This window comes from Musca domestica, unplaced genomic scaffold (assembly GCF_030504385.1).
Source record: "Musca domestica strain aabys unplaced genomic scaffold, Musca_domestica.polishedcontigs.V.1.1 10, whole genome shotgun sequence".
In the NCBI taxonomy this organism is placed as follows: domain Eukaryota; kingdom Metazoa; phylum Arthropoda; class Insecta; order Diptera; family Muscidae; genus Musca; species Musca domestica.
The window spans coordinates 5,329,286-5,352,113 of record NW_026712115.1 but is presented as its reverse complement, the minus strand read 5'-3'; the positions used below and the strand labels follow the sequence as shown (position 1 = coordinate 5,352,113).

The window sequence follows — 22,828 nt, the reverse complement described above, 5'->3', positions numbered from 1 at the left end:
TTTAGCGAAAATCGATTCAGAATTGGATATGCCTCCCAAATAAGTTCCCGCTGAAACCAATTTATTACATCTCTATAGCCAAATGTTGATAGGTGGTATGATCTACTTCAAATAAATTATTTTGTTATGGGAGTTCTACTAAATATGCATAGTGGTATAGGGTTTTCGATTTTTGACTTTTCCTTGCTGGTTTTTCATTCGAAAAGTTACTCAAAGTTATTAAAAAAATCCGAATTTTTGAGTTAGTACTTTCAAGCTAACCTTTGTCCAAATAACTATATATTTACTAAATATAATTCAATATTGAATAGAAGGGTACATTTTGTTATTATTTTTCTTACTTGATGAGGTGAACTAGGAACAGGGGAAAAGGTTCACATTTAGGGTTTCAATCAAATGAATGCATTTGAGACCACAGTAGGGATGTGTATAGAGTAAAACACCTGAAGATTGGATGTTGTGCTGTCAAAGATTGATATACCTTTTATTGTTTTCTTTTGTTACTCAAACCTGTACCTTCCAGGGTGCAGCGTAGTCCAGACAACTAGTTCACCCATATTATCTGTTTTTTTTTTTCAGGAGTCTATAATAATCTTTTGTTTATGTTCCGGAGGATATATAGTTGAGCTCAAGTAAGACAGGAATACCCCTTTCAGATTTTTTGCTAGGAGAGTCAATGGCTACCTTATCTGACTTGTCTCAAACTAAATATTTCATAAATCATTATTATTCATCCCCCGAAAAAGAGTATATATAAATAAGTGGTCAATTGTTGGGAGCATACATCAGTCGGAACACTTACTGATATTTTCCAACTTGTTTTGGAAGGGATTGGCACAGTTCTCATTAGTTCTCATAAAATTCTATCTTATCTCAGACTTTTGAAAAATTGTCCGACAATGAAATAGACTTTAATTTCGCAGTCCTTGCTAAAACTAATTGTCCGACAATGAAATAGACTTTAATTTTGCAGTCCTTGCTAAAACTAACCAAAAATAAAGTCTTAAAGTCAGGCGGGGCCGACTTTATGATACCCTACACCACTTTGCATATTTTGTAGAGCTTCATATAACAATTAAAACTTTTTATGGGATATTTTAATCATACAAGCTATGAGTATAATTATAATTTAACGTTTAAAGGACTATATATGCCGAAGAATTAGTATATTTTTAATTGAGGCTTATATTACCCATTTGGTTCTCAATTAACTTGAAATTGGATAAAGATATATGGGAGCTATATCCAAATCTGAATCGATCTCGATACAATTTGCCAAATATATTTCTGGACACACATGCATAAATCGACTCAGAATATGATTCTATGTAGATCATCAAAAGGAACTATGGGTCTACCTCGTTTCTTTTTTGCCTGTTACAAACAAATGCACAAATACATAATCCCCTGACAACCTTGTGGTGTAGGGTAAAAAAACTCTTGATCCTTTTCAAATTCAGAGTTGCTTTCGCAATACGTCAAGTTTTCCATCACTAATGGGGTATAAAAATGTAGCCCAGTAGAATATAGGGCTATTTAATTTTGTTTGGTAAATTATTGTGATCCTATACTTAATGTCTCTAATTAAGATTTAATACCAAAACCTGGAATTTAATATAAACATAGTGCTATATTATTGAAATTAATTTAACATTTCTGAAAGGCACTGCCTACAATTACTTTCCAATTCAGAATTTATCCAAGAGGCTGATAATGTAACAGACTTGATTGAATTAAGAAGGGCGAGTAGACAAAAGTATTTTATTCGAAAGAAAATAACCAAATCTAAAAATAACCAAATCTAAAAATAACCAAATTGTAAGCTTTAAAAATATATTACATCCCATCTTTTGTATTATACTTTTGCATGTCAACAAACAGAATTCTCCTAAGCAGCACTCCTTGAACGCTATTTTTATAAAATTTCTTGCAAAACTTATTAAAAGAGATTAGTTGTTTCCATAAAGAGTTGAAAAGCTCTTAAGGTTAAGTTAATTTAACAAAACTATTCGAGGATAATTAAATGTCATGACGTGGTAGATAGATAGACAGACAGAGGGAGGGATACACAGGAATTATTGTTGTTGTTGTCATTTTATCATCATTTTTAAGAAGATTACATTTCCAGGAAACCCGTGACTGCTTCTACTTTTCCCTGCTGCAGCTATTACTGTTGTTGTTGGTTAAATTACTTGTAATATCCGCTTCGTTTTAAAGCAGCTTTGTGTTCGCTTAAAACCGGATGCAACAAACGGCGTTGTGAAAACCATAGTCAGTGTTTACTAACTTAATAAAAAACTTGGTGCAAACACCAGCTACCGTTCGCTCACTAACCACAAAGTTATAGAAATTGTTCCCACATGTGAAAACATATGTGCATAAACGTACATAGTATTACCCAGCTACCATATATATCAATCAATCTGTCGTAAACGTTCAAACTAAAGATTTCAATGAAAGCAATACTCGGAATCCGACCACTAATTAAATCATATTGCACAAGCGCTGGCGGCTATTTTTACACTTGCAAGCAGTGTTGCCATTTTGTTGTTGTTGGTGTGTAGGTTTATGACAAATGTGGTCGCATTGTTACTTTCTGGATTTCTTAAAAATTGCAACAATAGAATGAAAAATATTAAAATGAGAACGAATAGAGATGGATTCTATTATGGGAGTAGCTGTTAGTATGATGAAGATTTGGGTGCCTAAAAAATATTTTATTGGTTAGAGCTGGATTTGGGTTATGGGCAATCAAAAAATAAGACTGAATTATAATTTTTCAATGTGAATATGAATACAAACAAGTAAAAAAGTACCTAAGTTCGGCCGTGCGGTACTTTTAATACCCTTCCACCATTTGAAAGGAACTTGGAAAATTTAAAAAAAATTCGGAAACTACCACTTAAATGAAAACTGTTATATGGAGACTATACGAAGACGTGGACCTGCTTACGAATTTTTTGTCATAGGCTGTAGTATTCATTACGAACTACAAATACCAAAATTGAAACAGTGTCGGTGAATAATGTCGCACAAATCATAAAAATACCGAATATCGGGAGGTACCGTCATATGGGGACTATACGAAGATGTGGACCTGCATACAAAAATGTTTGTCATAATTTGTAGCACCAATTGCAAACTTCAAATACGAAAATTCAAATAATTTCGGTAAATAACATTACTAAAATCATGAAAATACTGAATATCGGGAGAGGTGGACCTGCTGTATCGGTTGCTGTAACCATTAAGATCTCCCAATTCGAAATTTGAAACCATTCCGGTGAATAATGTTGCTGATATCATCAAAATACCGAAAATGGGGAGTTACCGTTATATGAGGGCCATACGAAGACGTGGACCTGCATAAAAAAATGTTTGTGATAGTCTGTAGTACCCATTACAAACTTTAAATATGAAATTTGAAATAATTCCGGTAAATACTATCGCTAAAATCATGAAAATACCGAATATCGGGAGGTACCGTTATATGGGGGGACGACATGGCCCATTTACGCACTTAACCTGTCTACTGGTAAACTATGCATGTATGCAAAATTTTAGCCTTCTGTCTGAATTCGTTCGAAAGATAGCATGTTTACTCTCATTCAAACGAATTTTCATATTCAAAAATTCTAGCAGTCCAAGTCGACTATTGCCTTTCTTAAAAGTTCAAAATTGGCTCTGGTATGGCTGACTAGAGAAAATCACTTCTTGTTCAAATCAAAAGTCTAAATAAAGAGGTGCACTTGGCCCTACTCCACATTTTTTTTTTAAATTTTCAGATTAAGATTTTTTTTTTGAAATAGGAACGAAATCGCTCTTGATGACTTCATTTAACATAATCATAGTATTGTTTTCAGTAAAATTGGGGAAGACACTTTATACCTAAAATGAAAGGGTTTCAAAAAAAAAAAAAAAAAACATAACTTATTGTCATTTAGTTCTTTTAATACAATTTTTAGAACGGATTTCCAAATTCATCTCCTATTGCAAATGCATCTCCCGCCCGTCCGTCTGTTTGGCTGGTGCGCACGATAACTCTCGAAGGGAATATCCGTTTTCGTTCAAACTTGGTACATGATAATATTTTTATCAAACTCCTTCTGGTATATACCATACAAACCTACTTCCCAAGCTTAATTATCATACCAAATTTCAAGATTTTTGTAACATGGAGAAGGATGCAAGATAGACCCGTTGTTACTTTTGGTGATCTTCAAAGAATCACTTTCTGAGTCGATTAATGCATGTCTGTCCCTCCGTCCGTCTGCCGATTTATTTTTGTGAACAAAAATGCAGGTCGCATTTATTATCCGATTGAGATGAAATTTTCCAAACAATATTTGTTTGGCCCAAGGACGAACCCTATTGAAATTGGTGAGAATTGGTTCAAATTTAGACATAGATCGGGTTAATTGTGCACCAAATGGCCAATATCAGTCCAAATGACCTGATATTGGCACATCCGACCGAGTTCAATATGCGTAATATGCACTCCACAAGAATAATATTTGGTACCAGATATCAAATACATCAGATCAGATTTAGATATAGCTAACATATATACCATTATCCAACATCAGGGTTTTTTGTGCACCAAATGGCTAATATCAGCTCAAATGAACTGAATTTTGGCACTTCCGACGGGATTCAGCCTAAAAAATGTTGGTGAAAATCGATTCAGATATAGATATATATGTCATCTGATTTGGTGTTAAAGTCCCTCATTTGCGAAATATGCACAATGATATTTGCTACAGGGCATAAGATACTGCTCGAAAATTCCGCTGCCAAATTTTATCGAGATCGATTCAGATTTTTATAAAGCTTCGATGTACATCTTCATCCGATTTTACGGTTATTGCTACAGCAAATTAAAAAAGTCCGTGAATAACATTTACCGAATATCGGGAGGTTAAATAGGGACTTTAGAAAACGTGGATCTATTTATACAATGTTCTGCTACCAGAAGTAGGTCCCATAACAAACTGAAAATATAGAATTCGAAAAACAAATAAAAATCAATCAATTTTTAGACAAATCCGTGAAAAAATGTCACTAAAATCATCAAAATACCGAATATCGGGAGGTACCGTCATATGGCGGCTATACCAAAACGTGGACCGATATATCTCATTTTAAATACCAACTATCCTAGACACAATACAAATTGTTCTGTCAAACGTCAGATAATTTGATTCGTAATTTCAACAGACAGACGAACGTGATTCGTGATTTCAACAGACAGACGAACGTCGTTAAATCGACTTAGAATTTTATGATTATCATAAATATATATACTTTATGGGGTCTACGACGAATATTTAGCAATGTTACAAACGGAATGACAAAGTTAATATACTTTCTAATTGTATCTTAAATTCTTCATATAACATACATTTTGAGGCTAAATTAGTTGTCTAACTAGGCAACTCTGGCCGAGTCGTTTATTGTTGGAATAAAATTAGTATGTGCATACTATGCTTGCATAGAACGCTCAAACAATTGCACATCCATGTATATATGTATATTTAGAAGAATATTTATATGAATAAATGTAAACTATTGGCAAAATGTTTGTCTGTCAATTAACATTAATAACATTCGCAAAGAGAGATTTCTAAGAAAATAATTAAATTGTTTTAATCTCTGTGCTATGTGTTATTGTTACAGTTCATTGAAAGAACGAAACTTTTGTAGACATTAGGAGTATTCACATTATTTAGAAGACCACACGTTAAAAAAACATCTGTCATGTATTCATGGTGATATGGAATTCTCATTGGCTTCCAATCTGGATTAAATCAACAACAAGTCATCATGAATGTCTTAATTAGCTTATCAATCAATTAGTAAATTATTTTAATGATATATTAATATTCACAAATTTTTAAATAATCTATGAAATATCAAGAAAACTGTATTTTAACCTACAACACTACATGTTGGGGTATTATAACTTTGATTGGGCCAAAAATTATATAACACGTCGAAATATTAGTTTCCTACATAGGAAAGTATATATGGATCTTTCTATCTCGCCGAGCTTAGTCGATCTAGCTATGTATGTCCGTTCGTCCGTCTGTACGTCTATCTATGTTAATTTGTAATCACACTACAGATCGCAATTATGTTCCGATTTTCACAAAATTTAGAATGGAGGTGGGGATAGGGCCAGAATAGAAGCCTATTGCTTTTGGAGATGATCGCATAATATTTAGGGTTGAAATGGACCAAAAACTGAAAAATTTGGATGGTCACCGGATAATATTTAGTGTAATGATGTATTTAGTGTATAAATTGACCATAACATTTGTGTTAAATAAAAGTAAAATTTTACAGCGAATATTTTTAATCCCGGCGAAATTATAAATAGACGAAAAGACCAATTTTGACCGGATATAGGATATATATAGCGAAATATATACAGTGTGTATATACAAAGGAAGAAGATGTTAGCTAGAATGCATATATCCCAGGAATGGCTGGTTGTCAATTTAGCATGTCCTCTTGACATAAAAGAATAAAATCGCATAAAAAGATGTCAATAATGAAGTTAATATAGATTTTGCAGTATTTTGTGATATATTTTATTTTTATACCCTCCACCAAAAAATGGTATGGAGGGTATATTAAGTTCGTCATTCCGTTTGTAACTCATCGAAATAATCATTTTAGACCCAACAAAGTATATATATTCTTGATCAGCGTAAAATTCTAAGACGATTTAGCCCTGTCCGTCCGTCTGTCCGTCTGTTGTAATCACGCTACAGTCTAAACAAATTAAGATAGGAAGCTAAAATTTTGCACAGATCTCTCTTTTGTCTGCAGGCAGGTCAAGTTCAAAGATGGACTATATCGGTCCACGATATCGTATAGCCCTGAATATATAGTCTGAAAATCCACACAAGTAGTTCCTTGTGGGTACTTTATACCTCGGCAGAGAATTATCTATATAGGTTCACAAGATCGTATAGCCCCCATATAACGGTACCCCACGGTATTCGGTATTTTAATAATTTTAGCCACATTTTTCGATGGAATTGTCTGAAATTCCGCAAAAGGAGTCCCTTGTGGACATTTTTCCTCTTCAAAAAGAATTGTCTATATAGGTCTACGATATCGTATATCCCCCATATAACTGTACCCCCCGATATTCAGTATTTTGATGATGTTAGCCACATTTTTCAATGGAATTGTCTTAAAATCCATACAAGTAGTTCCTTGTGAGTACTTGACCCCCTGAGAGAGTATTGTCTATACAGGTCCACGATATCGTATACCCCCATATAACGGTACCCCCGATATTCGGTATTTTGATGATTTTACCCACATTTTTCATCGGAATTGTCTGAAAATCCACACAAGGAGTTCCTTGTGGGTACTTTATACCTCGGCAGAGAATTATCTATAAGGGTCCACGATATCGTATAGCCCTCATATAACGGTACCCCCGATATTCGGTATTTTGATGTTTTTAGCCATATTTTTCAACGGAATGGTCACAAGGGGTTCTTTGTGAGCACTTTACCCCCCGACAGAGAATTCTCTATATAGGTTAACGATAACGTATGGCTCCCATATAACGATACCTCGCGATATTCGGTATTTTGAAAATCCACACATTGAGTTCCTTGTGAGTACTTTACACGCAGACATAGATTTGGCACCTTCTTATATTAGATATTTTAAAGATTTTAAAAGAATTTTTAGTGGATTTTTTTTTTTGAAAATTTTCTAATTCGTTCCAAATGGTGGAGGGTATTCAAAGTTCGGCCCGGCCGAACTTACTGCTTTTTACTTGTTTTTTTTCATATTTTTTATCGCATGCGATTTTTTCAATTTGACTTTAATATTGAAGTGTATATTTTTCAATATTTTTTGACCTTACAACATAGGTTTGGGTTATTATATACAGATTGTCCAATATACAGTACAATCCTCACGAACATTTCATACGTTTAGGGCTAGGCTCAAAAGGGCTAGGCCTATTGTTTTTAAATATGTCCGCAATGGGTTGAAATGGACCCACAACTAAAAATGTTCCTTATGTTGTAGCCTTTATAAAGGTCACAAATAGAAACCAAAGGACGTGGAATCTCACATAAAAGTTGAGTTTAGGACAGCGGGTAGAATGGACCACTACTTTTGTGTGAAAAAAACATTTCCGTTCTACCGAAACACTGAAAATAACTTACAGGCGAAATCCAAAATACACAAATGGCGAACTTATGGTTTTTATACCCTACACCACATAGTGGTAAGGGTATTATGTCTTTGTGCATTTGTTTGTAACATAGATCAGCATAGAATCACATTTTGAGTCGATTTATGCATGTCCCTCCGTCCGTCCGTCCGTCCGTCTGTCTGTCTGTTTGTCCGTCCGTCTGTCCATGTATTTTTGTAAACAAAATGCAGGTCACATTTATTATTCGATTGAGATGAAATTTTCTAAATAACATTTGTTTGGCTCAAGGACGAACTCTATTGCATTTGGTGAAAATCGGTACAAATTTAGATATAGCTCCCATATATATTTTCATCCACTTTTATATATTTTCATGCACCAAATGGCTAATATCAGTCCCAATGGTGTGAATTTTGCTACATCTGACCGAATTCAGCCTTCAAATTTGGTGAAAATCGGTTCAGATATAGCTATAGCTCCCATATATATGTTTCATCCGATTTGGTTTTTAAATCTCCAACTTTCGGAATATGCACTCTACCATAATGATATTTTATACCAGATGTTTCATAGAGCTCAGAAATTGTAATATAAACCTTTCTTTTACGAGAGTTCTTCTAAATATGCATAGTGATGTAGGGTATTATATAGTCGGCCTCTCCCGATTTTTTAGGCTTCCTTACTGGTTTATGCAGATTTCGTTGACGAATATAGCCAAATATCGTAGACAAGCATATCATATAGATAAGTCTAAATTTGGAGATACAGAGGGCCCTATTGGAGATGATCGCAAAATATTTAGGGGTTCAAATGAACCGAACACAGAAAAATGTTCCTGATCACACAATTGAAACTAATCGACACGGAATTTTGCATGAGAAGATAGTTATGGACAGGGAAGAAGTCTAGCATTTTGTGCTCTATGACATAATTTCAAAAGCAAAATCTTCCAAAATTGGTTTGGACAAAACACATGGTCTGCCCCGCACGACTATAGCCTTTGCTTACTTGTTTTTTTATAATTTAATAAAATTTAACGGAATGCCCCTTCTAATATTTTCAAAATGATAAGACACATTCATATGTGCACAAGTTTGATAGAGATTCGATTACATCTGTTTACCGGCTACAAATCTCAATGCAAACTATAAATATAAACAGAGTATTACGTGTTGTTAGTTTTTTTTTCTGTTTAGTTTTTCTTTAGAAAGGCATTGGCTTTTCAACGTCCAGCTTTTTTGCTGGAGGATGGAAGGTGATGCAAGCCTATTAGTAAGATTGAACAGAAAGATTTTTTACAAACCTTGCACCTTTGTTTTTAGTGATTGTAGTTTTAAGAAAATTATTTAGAACGTAATTTTAAGACTTTAAATCAGCGTAATCTATGTACAATCAAGCGTACATATTTCAATTTAAATTGAAAAGTGATAATTACAAACAAAGAGAATCGCGTGCCATTTTTTATTATATTGGGGTATAATTTCATAATTTATTATTAACGGGACTACAACAATGTTGTAGTTTCTTTAAGTCTTTCCAAATTTTGAGGAATGAATATAGTGAACATATATAGGAATTTGGTCGATTCTTTCTCTTGCACTAGTCTCTTCTTATAAACTTACTTACTTTTGAAATAATATCGTGGTTTGGTATGTTGATTTAACCTGTCTGCTTACTTTTCCTGCAAAAATTGTCCAGCAGAGAGTAGACCGGGCCGAACTTTGAATATCCTCCACCATTTGGATGAATTTAGAAATTTAAAATAAAAAATAAAATCCGTTAAAAATTCTGTTAAAATCTTAAAAATTCCAAATGTAGCCGTTATATTGGGGTCTATACAAAGACGTGGACCTGCATAAGCAACTTTTGTCATAAGCCATTACAATATTTAAATGTGAAACTTGATAAAAAAAAAATCGGTGAAATGTAGCTAAAATCAGCAAAATACCGAATATAGGGAAGTACCATTATATGTGGGCACAGAGACAGACAATTTTCTGTCACAGGCTGGAGTACCCATTAGGAACTTCAAATACGAAATTTCCAACAATTTCGATGAATATTGTAGCTAAAATCTCAAAATACCGAATAGAGGGAGATACTGATATATGGGTCATGTACGAAGACCTGGACCTGCATAAACATTTTTCTGTCACAGACTGTAGTTCCCATTACGAACTCTAAATACGAAATTTGAAAAAATAATAATGTTGCTAAAATCATCAAAATACCAAATATTGGGAGGTACCGTTATATGGATACTATACGAAAACATGTCATAGGCTTAAGAATTCTAAATACGAAATTTGAAACAGCTCCGGTGAATAATGTCTCTACAATCGTCAAATCGGGGGTACCGTTATGTGACTTGCCTGCAGACAAAAAACTGATCTTTGCAAAATTTTAACTTCCTATCTTTATACGTTTTGACTCTAGCGTGTTTACCACAGACGGACGGACGGTAGAACAGGGCTAAATCGTCTTAGAATTTTACGATGATCAAGAATATATATACCTTGTTATGTCTAAAATTATTGTTTCGATGAGTTACAAAGGGAATGACGAACTTAATATACCCTCCATACTGTGTATGGTGAAGGGTATAAAGAAGTTCTGCTTAAGTTCGCCATGGCCCCCAGTTGGAAAATAGCTCATGCAAAAATATGTCTGTTATTGCCGAAATTTTAGTATTCGAGGGGCATGCATCACTTTCGTTATTAGGAAAATACAATGCAAATTTCAAACAATTCTATAAAAAATGTGGTTAAAATCATCAAAATACCGAATATCGGGAGGATGTGATGAAAAATGTTGACCAATACAAAAATTGTGCTTGCAACAAGGGTAGAGAAACTTTTACGTTATATAGGTAGTGACTACCGATTTTTATACCCTCAGCCATATGGTACCTCCCCCACAAACGCTAAAAATTTTGAATATCCATGAAGTTCATAAAAAGCGAAATCAACATCCGATTCCATTCCAGACATGGTACATCTCAATATTTCCATCGAACCATTTCTTATGCCACCTGCCCCACATAGGGTTAAAAATTTTGATATAGATAATGCTCAAAGAAGGGCATAATAAATATAAAGAATTTATTTTATAACGACTAAAAAAATGGCGGGGCTGAGCCTTAAATACCCTCCACCATTATATAAAAATTTTTTAATAAAAGTATTTGGATTCAAGCGTGTTCCACTTTAAACTGGAAATGCCAGTTAGATCGGTTGGAGGATACAGTTCAAGTTTTCAAATTACAAAAAAAGTGGGTTGAAGCGTTCTAGGTTGTTATACCAAAACGGACAATATTGTTGACAAAATTGAGAAAATTCCGTGGGTAAATGTGACTAGGATCATCAAAATACCGAATATGAGTGGATACCGTTAAATGGAAACAGTGCACCAATATGGTCAATCTTTTGACACCAGTTGTTGAGCTCATTGTGAGCTACAAATAGTTAATTTTACATAAATCCGTTAGAAAATGTGGCTTAAATTGTCAAAAACCCTATAACAGAAGGTACCATAATCAAATGCCGAATGTCGTGATGTACCATTGTATGTGAGCTATACCAAAATGTGGGCCGATACATGATGATGATGTGGGTAAAATCGAGAAAAGTATGGTGATCAATTTGAGATTGGGCCTTAGGATAGAGCAAAAGAATTCTGAAATTTGATAGGGAGGTCAGTGTTGGTATATAGAAAGAAGGAAGTGGATTTGGGGATGCCTATTATGATTATTCAAAAAGTACTAAATTTGCTGTTGAGTTAATGTATAGATCTTGAATCCTGAAATTTGATATAGAGGTCAATGTTGGTTCACTGGATTTAGATATGATGGGGGCCAATTTTTATTATGAAAAGAAATGGAAATAGTTATGGCCAGAAAAAAATGACTGTGAAACAATTGTGCAAGGGTTTAATTAATATAATCTTTGGGGGGGGAGGGGTGAAGAGGGAGGCGGGGGGAAGTAATAATTTTTCATTTATCGTTTTCGATTAAGGAACGACTTGAATAAGAATAAAGTGTCATCGAACTGATGCAGCTGAAAAGTTAGTACATTAAAAAATGTGAGAAATGCGCCTTCTAAGAAGCGTTTATACGAAAAAATTTCGACTGGTAAGGCTCTTTCTAATCCAAAGAGGCCATATAAAAGGCGACCAAGGCGATCGGTCCCCAAGAACATCCCAAAAACGCCGTTCTCAGCAGTTGGGCATGGCTCGGTCCACTTTACAACGGATTATTCGCATTGATTTGCATTTGTTCCCGTACAAAATTCAATTGATGCAAAGCATGTTGCCTGCGGACAAGCCTCGTCGATTGGAATGGGCCCAAAAAAAAAAAAAAAAAAACATGGGCAATATGTTCAACCCTGTATGAGGTATGAAGCTTCGTTTGGAAATGTTGTCAAAAAAAAAAAAAAAAAAAAAAAACCAATTGTGCATTTTGAGTAGTAAAATGAACGGTGAAACGAATCTAAAATTTTAAGGTGGACTTTTCGCTATTGAAGTACGGGGCACTTTCTAGTACATAATAATCCTTGTAGAATAAAATTGTCTTTAAAGCTTCCCTAAAGGTATAGCCCCCATATAAAGGACCCACCCCTTTACCCTACACCAGATAGTGGATTGTGCATTTGTTTGTAACATGGAGAAGGAAACGAGATAGACCCATAGTTCCTTTGGATGATCAGCTTAGAATCACATTTTGAGTCGATTTACGCATGTCCGTCCGTCCGTCTCTCCATGTATTTTTGTAAACAAAATGCAGGTCGCACTTATTATTGAATTGAGATGAAAGTTTCTAAATAACATTTGTTTGGCTCAAGAACGAGCCCTATTGAAATTGGTGAAAATTGGTCCAAATTTAGATATAGCTCCCATATCCCCGATATGGGCTCCCGATTTTAGATTTCTTGTGCGCCAAATGGCTCACAGCAGAATTTTTCTACATCCGACCGAATTCAGCCTACAAGCATGTGCTTCAAATTTGGTGAAAATCGGTTCAGATATAGCTATAGCTCCCATATATATGTTTCACCCGATTTTGAGATTTAAGTCCTCTACATTCGTTATATGTACTCCACAAGACTGATATTTAGCACCAGATATCACATACAGCCTAGCAATTCATACATCAAATTTTATCAATTTCGGTTCAGATTTGGATAAAGCTCCCATATATATCTTCATCCGATTTTAGGATTCTTGTGCACCAATTGGCTAATATCAGTACAAATTGTGTGAATTTTGGCACTTCCGACCGAATTGAGTATAGAAATAAGTACTTTAAATTTGGTGGAAATCGGTTCAGATATATCTATAGCTCCCATATTTATGTTTCATCCGATTTTGGTGTGTAAGTCCCTTACATTAGGAATATACACCCCATAAAAATGTTATTTGGTACCAGATATTACATTCAGCCTAGCAGTACATGATTTAAATTTTATCAAGATCGGATCAGATTAGGATATAGCTTCCCTATATATCTTCGTCCGATTTTAGGTTTATTGTGCACCAAATGGCTAATATTAGTTCAAATGGATTTTCGCACTTCAACCTAATTTATTTGCTCAAATTTGCTTCCATATATATGTTTCATCCGATTTGGTGTTTAAATCTACTGGATTTCTAAATTATTAAAATAGTTTAAAAAACTATTCTTTATAAAAAAATTAAAAATTAATTTCAAACACCACAAAATTATTTTTTGATAAAACAATATTTAACTATTATGTCAAATGTGTGAATTGAGAGAAATTATGTTATATGTTAAAAATCTTTATAATTTTTGTTTTAGTGCACACGTATCTGAAATGTTCCAGGCCTTGCTTATGTATTATTCTTAACAATTCGAACCAAACAAATAAACAAATTTTAAGTCAACACCAAGCAATTCGAAATACAAACATTGGAATTCGTATGTATGAAGGAATTCAAAACCACATGGATATAGAGAAGATTTATTGTTAAAATTCTCGTTTCTAGGAATTGGTTAGAAAAAATTGACGTTGGAAAGGAAATTCAAATTCTAGGAAGTAGGAATTGAACTTGTAACTTGAATTCCTTGAAAATTATTAAACAATGAAATTCGTGTTAAAATGAACAGTGGCAAATTTTCCGATTTCAACATTATTTAGTAAATATCAACCTGTCAATAGAATAAGATTGGAAAATTGTTTTTTTTTTTCAAATAGGGAAATGGCGAATTTTAAATCAGTAATGTAAACATTGTTCGGGGTAAATAGAGAAAGGGTTGCGCAGTAATTGGACCAAAACTAACAAAAGCAAAACAACAACAAATGTAATCAGCAACTTTGCCATCATTACGCGAAGGTCAACATCATCACCATTAGCAGCAGCAGCAGTAAGTTATCAGTGGCACACCATCATCAACAACGTTGGCCGCTGTTCAGTTGATTAAATAGAAATTTGCTGAAGAGAGATTGCGATTTCCATGGAATGCACCATCCCGCCCTCTAGCATCAACGCCATTCACAGCTGAACAGCGAAAAACCTCCAAGCTAAGGTATAAAAGCTGGGCACTGTTTCCATTTCAACAGCAGTAATTGACAGCAACTGGTCAAGTGCTATTGAAGAGTTTCGTTGTTCTTGTTGTGTCCATTTTTATTCCTTGATTGTTTGCCAAAACATGAATAAGATTTTGGTGAGTAGCATTGGAGGTCCTGGAAAATTGCGTGTTTTTCCCCGTCTTTGTCTGTCAGTGTTGCCGAAAGTCATGAAGATTGATGGACAGAAAAAATCATGAAGTTAAAGGCAAAACAAAAGAAAAAAAAAATTGTGCTGTCAATGGTTTGCCATATGGCGGAGGTGGAAGTAATAAATATGGTGGCTATGGAAGTGGAGGAGGCGGGGGAGGAGGATTTGGAGGTGGTGGTGGCGGTGGAAGTGGTGGCGGTGGAGGTTTTGGCCCTGGTGGCGGCGTAGGACACAGTGGTGACGTTGGAGGATTCGGTCCTGGTTCAGGAGGTGGTCACGGTGGCGGCCTAGGTGGAGGCGGAGGCAAAGGCAGTGGTGGCGGTGGAGGTTTTGGTTCCGGCTCTGGTTCTGGCTTGGGAGGCGGTAGTGGAGGCTTTGGTCCCGGTGGAGGACATGGTGGTAGCGGCGGTCCTGGTAGTGGAGGCCTTGGTGGTGGACCAGGCAGCGGTGGCCATGGAAGTGGTCTAGGCGGCGGTCATGGTGGTGGTAGTGGTGGAGGCAGCGGTGGAGGTTTCGGATCTGGCCTAGGTGGTGGAAGTGGTGGCGGTGGTTTCGGACCAGGTGGCGGTAGCGGCGGCCATGGTGGTGGTCCTGGCGGTGGCCATGGAGGCGGTCCAAGTGGTGGCAATTCCCTATCGCAAGGCAGCGGTGGTGGTCGTGGTAGTGGTGGAGGCCGTGGTGGTGGTGGTGGTAGTGGATTTGGTTCAGGCACCGGTTTTGGAAGCGGAAGTGACGGCCACAGCAGTTTCTCTAGCAGCAGCGCTAGCTTGGGCGGCGGCCCAGGATCTGGTGGACATGGCAATGGTCTTGGTGGCGGTTTGGGTTCAGGTTCAGGTTCCGGTTTTGGAAGTGGTAGCGGTAGCGGCTTCGGTGGAGGCCATGGTTTCGGTGGTGGCGGTGGCGGTGGCTACGGTGGTGGAGGCGGTGGCGGCTATGGCGGTGGTGGTTACAAAAAACATGGCTACTAATTTCCAAACCCGTTCAATGAAAACTGCATCGATTACTGTGATGATTACTTAATGTTAAATAAAACCGCTTACACATTATTATTTTTTTTTCTTACAAAATATACATATTTTTAGTTTTTTCTCTAATTACCCTTTTATTTTATGGTAAAACATTTTTAGAACTTTCAAATTATGGGGTTCCTAGCTTCATTTACAGCGCACAATGGCCACCAAAACCACCGGATACCAATCCGTTGGACTATTGTGTCTCCAGTATTTTGGAAAGCATGTGACATTCGGGCAGCGTGTGACGGTTTCATTGTCCGTTTGAAGGCCAACGGTGACCAATTTAAACGAATCTGAACTTATTCTAAAATTTGATGCTATTTCTGACTTTTTTGGTTTCATTCAAGAAAATTAAAAAAAAAAAATGTAAAAATGTTGGCCTTTGACTTTGTTAGAGTTTTTTTATCTCACCCTGTATTTGTCATATTTATTATTGCATGCGATTTTCTTATTTTGATTTACAATTATGAATTGTACACAACACTATATGTTGAGAGTTTTATATAGCGGTCGCAATTATGGTCCGATACTTACGAAATTTTGCTTGGGGATAGGATTAGGGTCAGAATTGAAGCCTATTGTTGTTGGAGATGTACACATAGGGGTTCAAATGGAACAAAAAATTAAAATTTTACTGATTTTGCAGTTACTCTACAGGTCACAATTGAAACCCAATCAACAGGGAATTTTGCATGTGAATAGAGTTAGGGTCAAGGCCGAGATCTAGCATTTTGGATGACCATTTAATTATATTTAGCTGAAAAATGAACCACAACTTTTGTGTGAAATTGTTTTGAATACCTAAAAACACGATGGAGTGCGTAAATATTAGGCAAATGTACCTTGTCGTAAAGCTAAGGTAATATCTGGACAGGGCTCAATGACATAGTTTCAAAAACGAAATCTTCCAAAATGGATTTGGACATAAGGGGGCTTCCAACATATTGTATTGTTCATATGGTCGGCCACTAAAGCCTTTGCTTGTTTTTTTTTTTTAATGTAACATAGAAATTTCGTCCTAGGCGAAATGTGTCAGAAGATGAAAAACACATAAAATTTCACTATAAATCTCAGAATAAATTATATACAAAAGTGCATTAGATTTTATGAAAATTACATTCAAAACAAGTCAAGAAGCAGTAAGAACTTTAAATACCCTCCACCATTTGGAACGAACTAGGAAATGCTCACAAAAAAATAAAATCCATTAAAAATTCTGTTCAAATCTTAAAAATACCGAATATAGGGGGGTACCGTTATATGGGGGATATACGATATCGTGCAGCTATATAGACAATTCTCTTTCAGGTAGTAAAGTACTCAAAAGAAACTCCTTGTGTGGAATTACAGACAGCGTTTCAGACACGTATCCGCTCCGGGTCAAAATCTCCCTTTATACTTCATATTTTGGGGAAATTGTCAAAGTAAGAATTATTCTAGACCAACTTACATTGTGATTCTCTGAAGAAAATTATTTTTATACTTATTACTAGCTGAACTCGGTGCGCTTCGCTACCCCTTTTGACTTTATATGCATACAAAATTTCATATTCAAATATATGTTTGCTTAAAAAAATAAAACAAATTCAAAAATTTAAAAATCGGAATTATTGTAATACTTTATTGCGAAAAAAAAAAAAAAACAAATAGCTCTGTCTCCCAACGCGTCAACATGCCAGGAATAGCTGACCATGAGAAAAGTCTTCCATCGGATTTATCAATTTCAATCTGAACCGATGAAATTATATTGAAATTTGACAAATTTTACTTTTACACCAAATTCCGTCACACCTTCCATATTTCATTGAAATTGGTGCGTCAAATACGTGAAATTGACCGAAAATACATATATGGGAGCTTTATCCAAATCTTAACCGCTATACTGAAACATCAACCGATCTCAATATAACTTGGCAATTTTTTTGGTACCAGAATATAAAATCTAAATTTTTGGGAGGTGCCTCCGATTCTGATGCTATATCCCCAGTTCCAAGTGGAATTTCAAAAATTTATATAGCCTATGTTACTTTCAGGCGATGTTGTAGTATAATTGGGAATTTTCAGGAAAATCTGTTCAGCGGCTTTCGAGTCCATAAATTACAAACAAACAAACATACAAACATTTTCTTCTTTTATAGATATAGAGGAAGATGTACCATAAAATGTAAGGCTTATTTTTGAAAAATGTTAATAATTTTTGCCCAATTTGCTGAAAATGTACTATAGTCAGTCTGAGTTGTGGGAAATACCAAATAGATTTGATAGTACTCGTTTTTAGATCAAAACATCGTAACATTTTGGATATAGTTTTGAAATTTGAAAACTCAGATTTCTTTTTCAATAGAAAAATCTCCCTCTCAGTCACTAGATTGCCATACACCTACTACACGTTCACTAAAATTTCATAATAAGCCTTTTCTACGCTCATTTACTTTATAAAATCCTTAAAATTCAAAATAAAAAGTATTTACTTAAGTACACCATTTCGGATGAAATTCTACAGTCAGTTCAATATTCAATTATATAATACTCTTCATTAACTTACGTCACGTATTTCCAGCGGCTGTAAGTCGTAATCCTCACTTTCGGGTGAAAAACAAATGATGTCGTAATGACAGGTCATGTCTGAAATGAAAGAAGACAAAACATTAAATACATAGGCATACAAATATGGGAGGTAGTTGAGTGATGGGTGACTGGATATATTGAATGAGAAAGAAAAATGGCTAAGAATGGATAACGATGCAAGTACGAATGCAAATGTTGTCGAAAACCTATTAGTTACACTGTAAACACACAAAAAATAATTACAGAAAAGTAAATACTTATTATGACGAAGGAGGCATGTGCCACATAGGGAGGACGACATACCACGTTTAATGCCTTTTATAAATATTCCACATAATTGTCCTTTCATGTATCCACTTGACATTTCGTGTTGCCTTTAGGTAGGTTTGTTACAAATGAGCATTAGGTTGATATAAAGAAAGGCAGGGAGAGCACAGCACTATCTCAACACACATAAACCAGTTAAGAAAGGTCAAGAGTCGGGCGGGGCCGACTTTTTGTTACCCTACTATTATGACTAAGGAACAATTTTGAATGGAACGTATATCCTACAGAGAGTCGGTTTCCGCTAAATTAGACGGAGGCATTTTTGACTGAACCGATTTTCACTAAAATCCATCCGATCGGATAGAAATATGTCGTGAAATCGGATGAAGATATATTTTGAAGCTATATCCAAATCGGAATTGTGTTTAAATTCTGTATCTGAAATGATGTCTATAAAATTTATGTAGTGTTTAAATTCTATATCTGAATTTTCGCCTAATTTGAAGTACTTCTTTCTGGGCTGAATTCGGTCGGAAGTGCCAAAATTAGCCATATATTAGCCATTTGGTGCACAATAAACCTGAAATCAGATTAAGATATATATGGGAGCCATATCCAAAATCTAACCGATCTCGATTAGATATCTGGTACGAAATATCATGACTGAGGAGTGCATATTACGAGTCTGAAGAACTTGAAAACAAAATCAGATAAAACATATATATGCGAGCTATATATATAGCTTCTAGGCTGAATTCGGTCGGATGTTCAGAAATAAGTCCTAATTTGGACGAGTATTACATATTTGGCGCACAATAAAATTGAAATCAGACGAAGATATACATGGAATCTATATCCCATTCTAAACCGATTTCGATAAAATTTGACAAACATATTTCTGAGCTCTATGAGATAACTGGTACCAAATATCATTGTTGTAGATTGCACATGACGAATGTGAGGGGATATATAGCTATATCTGAAACTATATTAATCAAATTTGATTTACTTGCTTTTATGACTGCATTCGATCGGAAGTGCCAAAATTTACGCAATGTGGACTGATATCAACCATTTGGTGCACAATTAACCTATATATATATATATATATATATATATATATATATATATATATATATATATATATATACATATATATATATATATATATATATATATATATATATATATATATATATATATATATATATATATGTATATATATATATATATATACATATATATATATATGTCCAGCGATAGTTCTGGGGACATGTTTTCGATACAATGATATTTTTAGGGACATTTTAGTTTTTTGGGGACAGTCCCCGATAAATTATAGATCTAGCGGAAGTTTTGGGGACATTCAACTTTTGGGGACATTTTATATACAAATTGAGTTTGATTGCTTTTTAGGAATATCTGCTTAATATTATTCCTTATGTAAAAGAAATACCTTTATATACATCGGTAATATCAATTTTTTTATAAAATTAAATATTTTATGTTGGGCAGAGTTGCCGTGTTTCGGAAAATTTTCCGAGGCCACTAACACCGTTCTCAAACGATGCTAACGCCGTTATCAAACAAACTAGCGCCGTTATCAAACAATACAAACGAGCTTTGCCATACATGTTTACATTATGTTAAAAAGTAGTAAATAAACATCAAAGTCCCTAAGTTTGACATGAAATTGCATAGATTGCCGATATATGTGATGTATATTGGTCAAGGTTTGTTTATATGGTTTGCCGGTAAGGCCAGCTGTAGTCTTCATTGAATGTCAAAATTAATTTTTCGAAGAATAAATATACGAAAAATATATTTATTCCAACAAAAGTATACGTGCACAATAATACTATTGTGATATTCCGAAAGATATTTTGTATTTTTACCTTGTTATGGTTGATTTTTCGCGATGTAAACGCTTGACAGCACAGGAAAACTAAGGCATGAATTCGCCTCCCGGTAGACCTTATATATAGGCAATGAATCAAAGCAAAAATAAATGAAATATTTTTCAAAACATCGGAACTGTTTAGTCGTAAGTCACTCGAATAAGAATCTCTTTATGAGTCGATTTACGCATGTCCCTCTGTCCATGTATTATTGTAAACCAAATGCAGGTCGCATTTATGATCTGAATGAGATGAAATTTGGCACAGCTCATTTATTTGGTCCAAGGACGAACCCTATTGAAATTGGTGGAAATAGGTTCAGATTTAAATATAGCTCCCCTATATATTTTCGTCCGATTTCCCTAAATGGTGCACTAAAGGCCCAATCTTTCTCCGGTTACGAATTTTTGCACAACATACCAAATTGAGCCTATAATGACGTGTGTTTAGTTTTGTTGAAATCGGTTTAGATTTTGATATAGCTCCCATATATATTTTCGGCCAATTTCTCCTAAATGATGCACTAATTAACGCAAATTTTTCCCGATTGCGACGAAATTTTGCACAACGTATCAAATTCAGCATATAATGACATGTGTTAAGTTTTGTTGAAATCGTTTCCAATTTTGATATACCTCCCATATATATCTTCGGTCGATTTCTCCTAAATGGTGCACTAAGGCCCAATGTTTGTCGGATTAAGTCGAAATTGTTCACAACGTATAAAATTGAGCCTATAATGAATCGAACTAGCTTTGGAAGTTGGGTTTACCATTTATATCAAATCGGACAAAAATGTGTATGAGTGGTATATCTAGATCGGAACTGATTTTGTCCAATTTCCTAGTTCCGGGGTCAAACAAATAAGCTTTACCAAATTTAATCTCAATCGAATCATAAATTAGACCTGTACTTTTTTTACAATTTAACAAGGACGGACAGAAGACAAACGTATTCTATGTATATTCTTAAAAGTAACTAAACATTATCTTGTTAACTTTTGCTTGTTACAAACATATGCAAAAAGACATAATACCTCTTACCACAAAAAGTGGACCAATATCTATAATTTTGAAGGAGGATTTGCCCAACACCTGTATTATACAACTCTTACATACATTTTAGACTGATTTCATCTAAATGGTGTACCAGATACCTAGTTTTTTTGTGATTGAAACGAAAATGTACACAGCTACACAATTGAACCACATGTTTTAAATTTGTTCTAATATAAATGGTCATATACATACCAAACCATTTAATATAGCTTTGTTGAAATCGGTTGAAATCAGTTCCGATTTAAATAAATTTTAATCGAACAAACTTTGGATGTTGGTTGGGTTTACCATTTATACCATATCGTTCGAAAATGTATATGAGTGGTATATCTGAACTGATTTTCTCCAATTTCAACGAACGAACCCTAGTTCTTGGGTCAAATAAATGAGCTTTACCAAATTGCATATCAATCGGATCATAATTTTGCCCTGTACTTTGCACGAAATTTGGCACAATGTACTGAATTAAGCCTAGAATGAGGTGTACAAATTTTCGTGTTAATAGGACAAAAATATACGTGGGGGCTTTATCTAAATCTGAACCGATTTTTTTAGCACACTAGCACACATCATTCTAGACTCAATTCCTTAGCACACATCTAGACTCAATTCAGTACGGATGAAAATATATATGGGGGCTATATCTAAATCTGAACCGCTTTTCACGAAACATAGCACACATCATTCTAGGCTGAATTCAGTACGATGTGCCAAATTTCGTGCAAATCGAAAGATATTTAGGAACTTTGGTGCACCATTTACCTTAAATCGGACGAATATATATATATATAGGAGCTATATCTAAATCTGAACCTATTTTCACGAAATTTCGCACACCTCATAGGCTTAATTAAGTACGTTGTGCCATATATGGGAGCTATTTCTAAATCTGAACCGATTTTTCCCAATTTCAATAGGGTTCGTCCTTGGGCCAAATGACTGAGCTGTGCCAAATTTCATACAATTCGAATAATAAATGCGACCTGTACTTTGTTTACAATTTAACATGGACAGACAGACGGACGGACATGCATAAATCGACTTAGACGTGATTCTATGCATATTCTCAAAAGGAACCATGTGTCTATCTCGTTTCCTTTT

The 22,828-nt window shown here is 34.9% G+C and overlaps 1 protein-coding gene across 3 annotated transcripts in view; it reads right to left on the bottom strand.

Annotated features, from left to right (window-relative positions):
- LOC101888248 (tyrosine-protein kinase receptor torso) overlaps positions 1-22,828 on the bottom strand; it is a 257,277-nt gene that overhangs the window by 110,314 nt on the left and 124,135 nt on the right. For all 3 annotated transcript variants that reach the window (XM_059125667.1, XM_059125673.1, XM_059125675.1), the window contains exon 6: positions 18,482-18,561. In XM_059125667.1, coding sequence (XP_058981650.1) covers positions 18,482-18,561 — 80 coding nt within the window. The remainder of the gene's footprint in view (positions 1-18,481; positions 18,562-22,828) is intronic.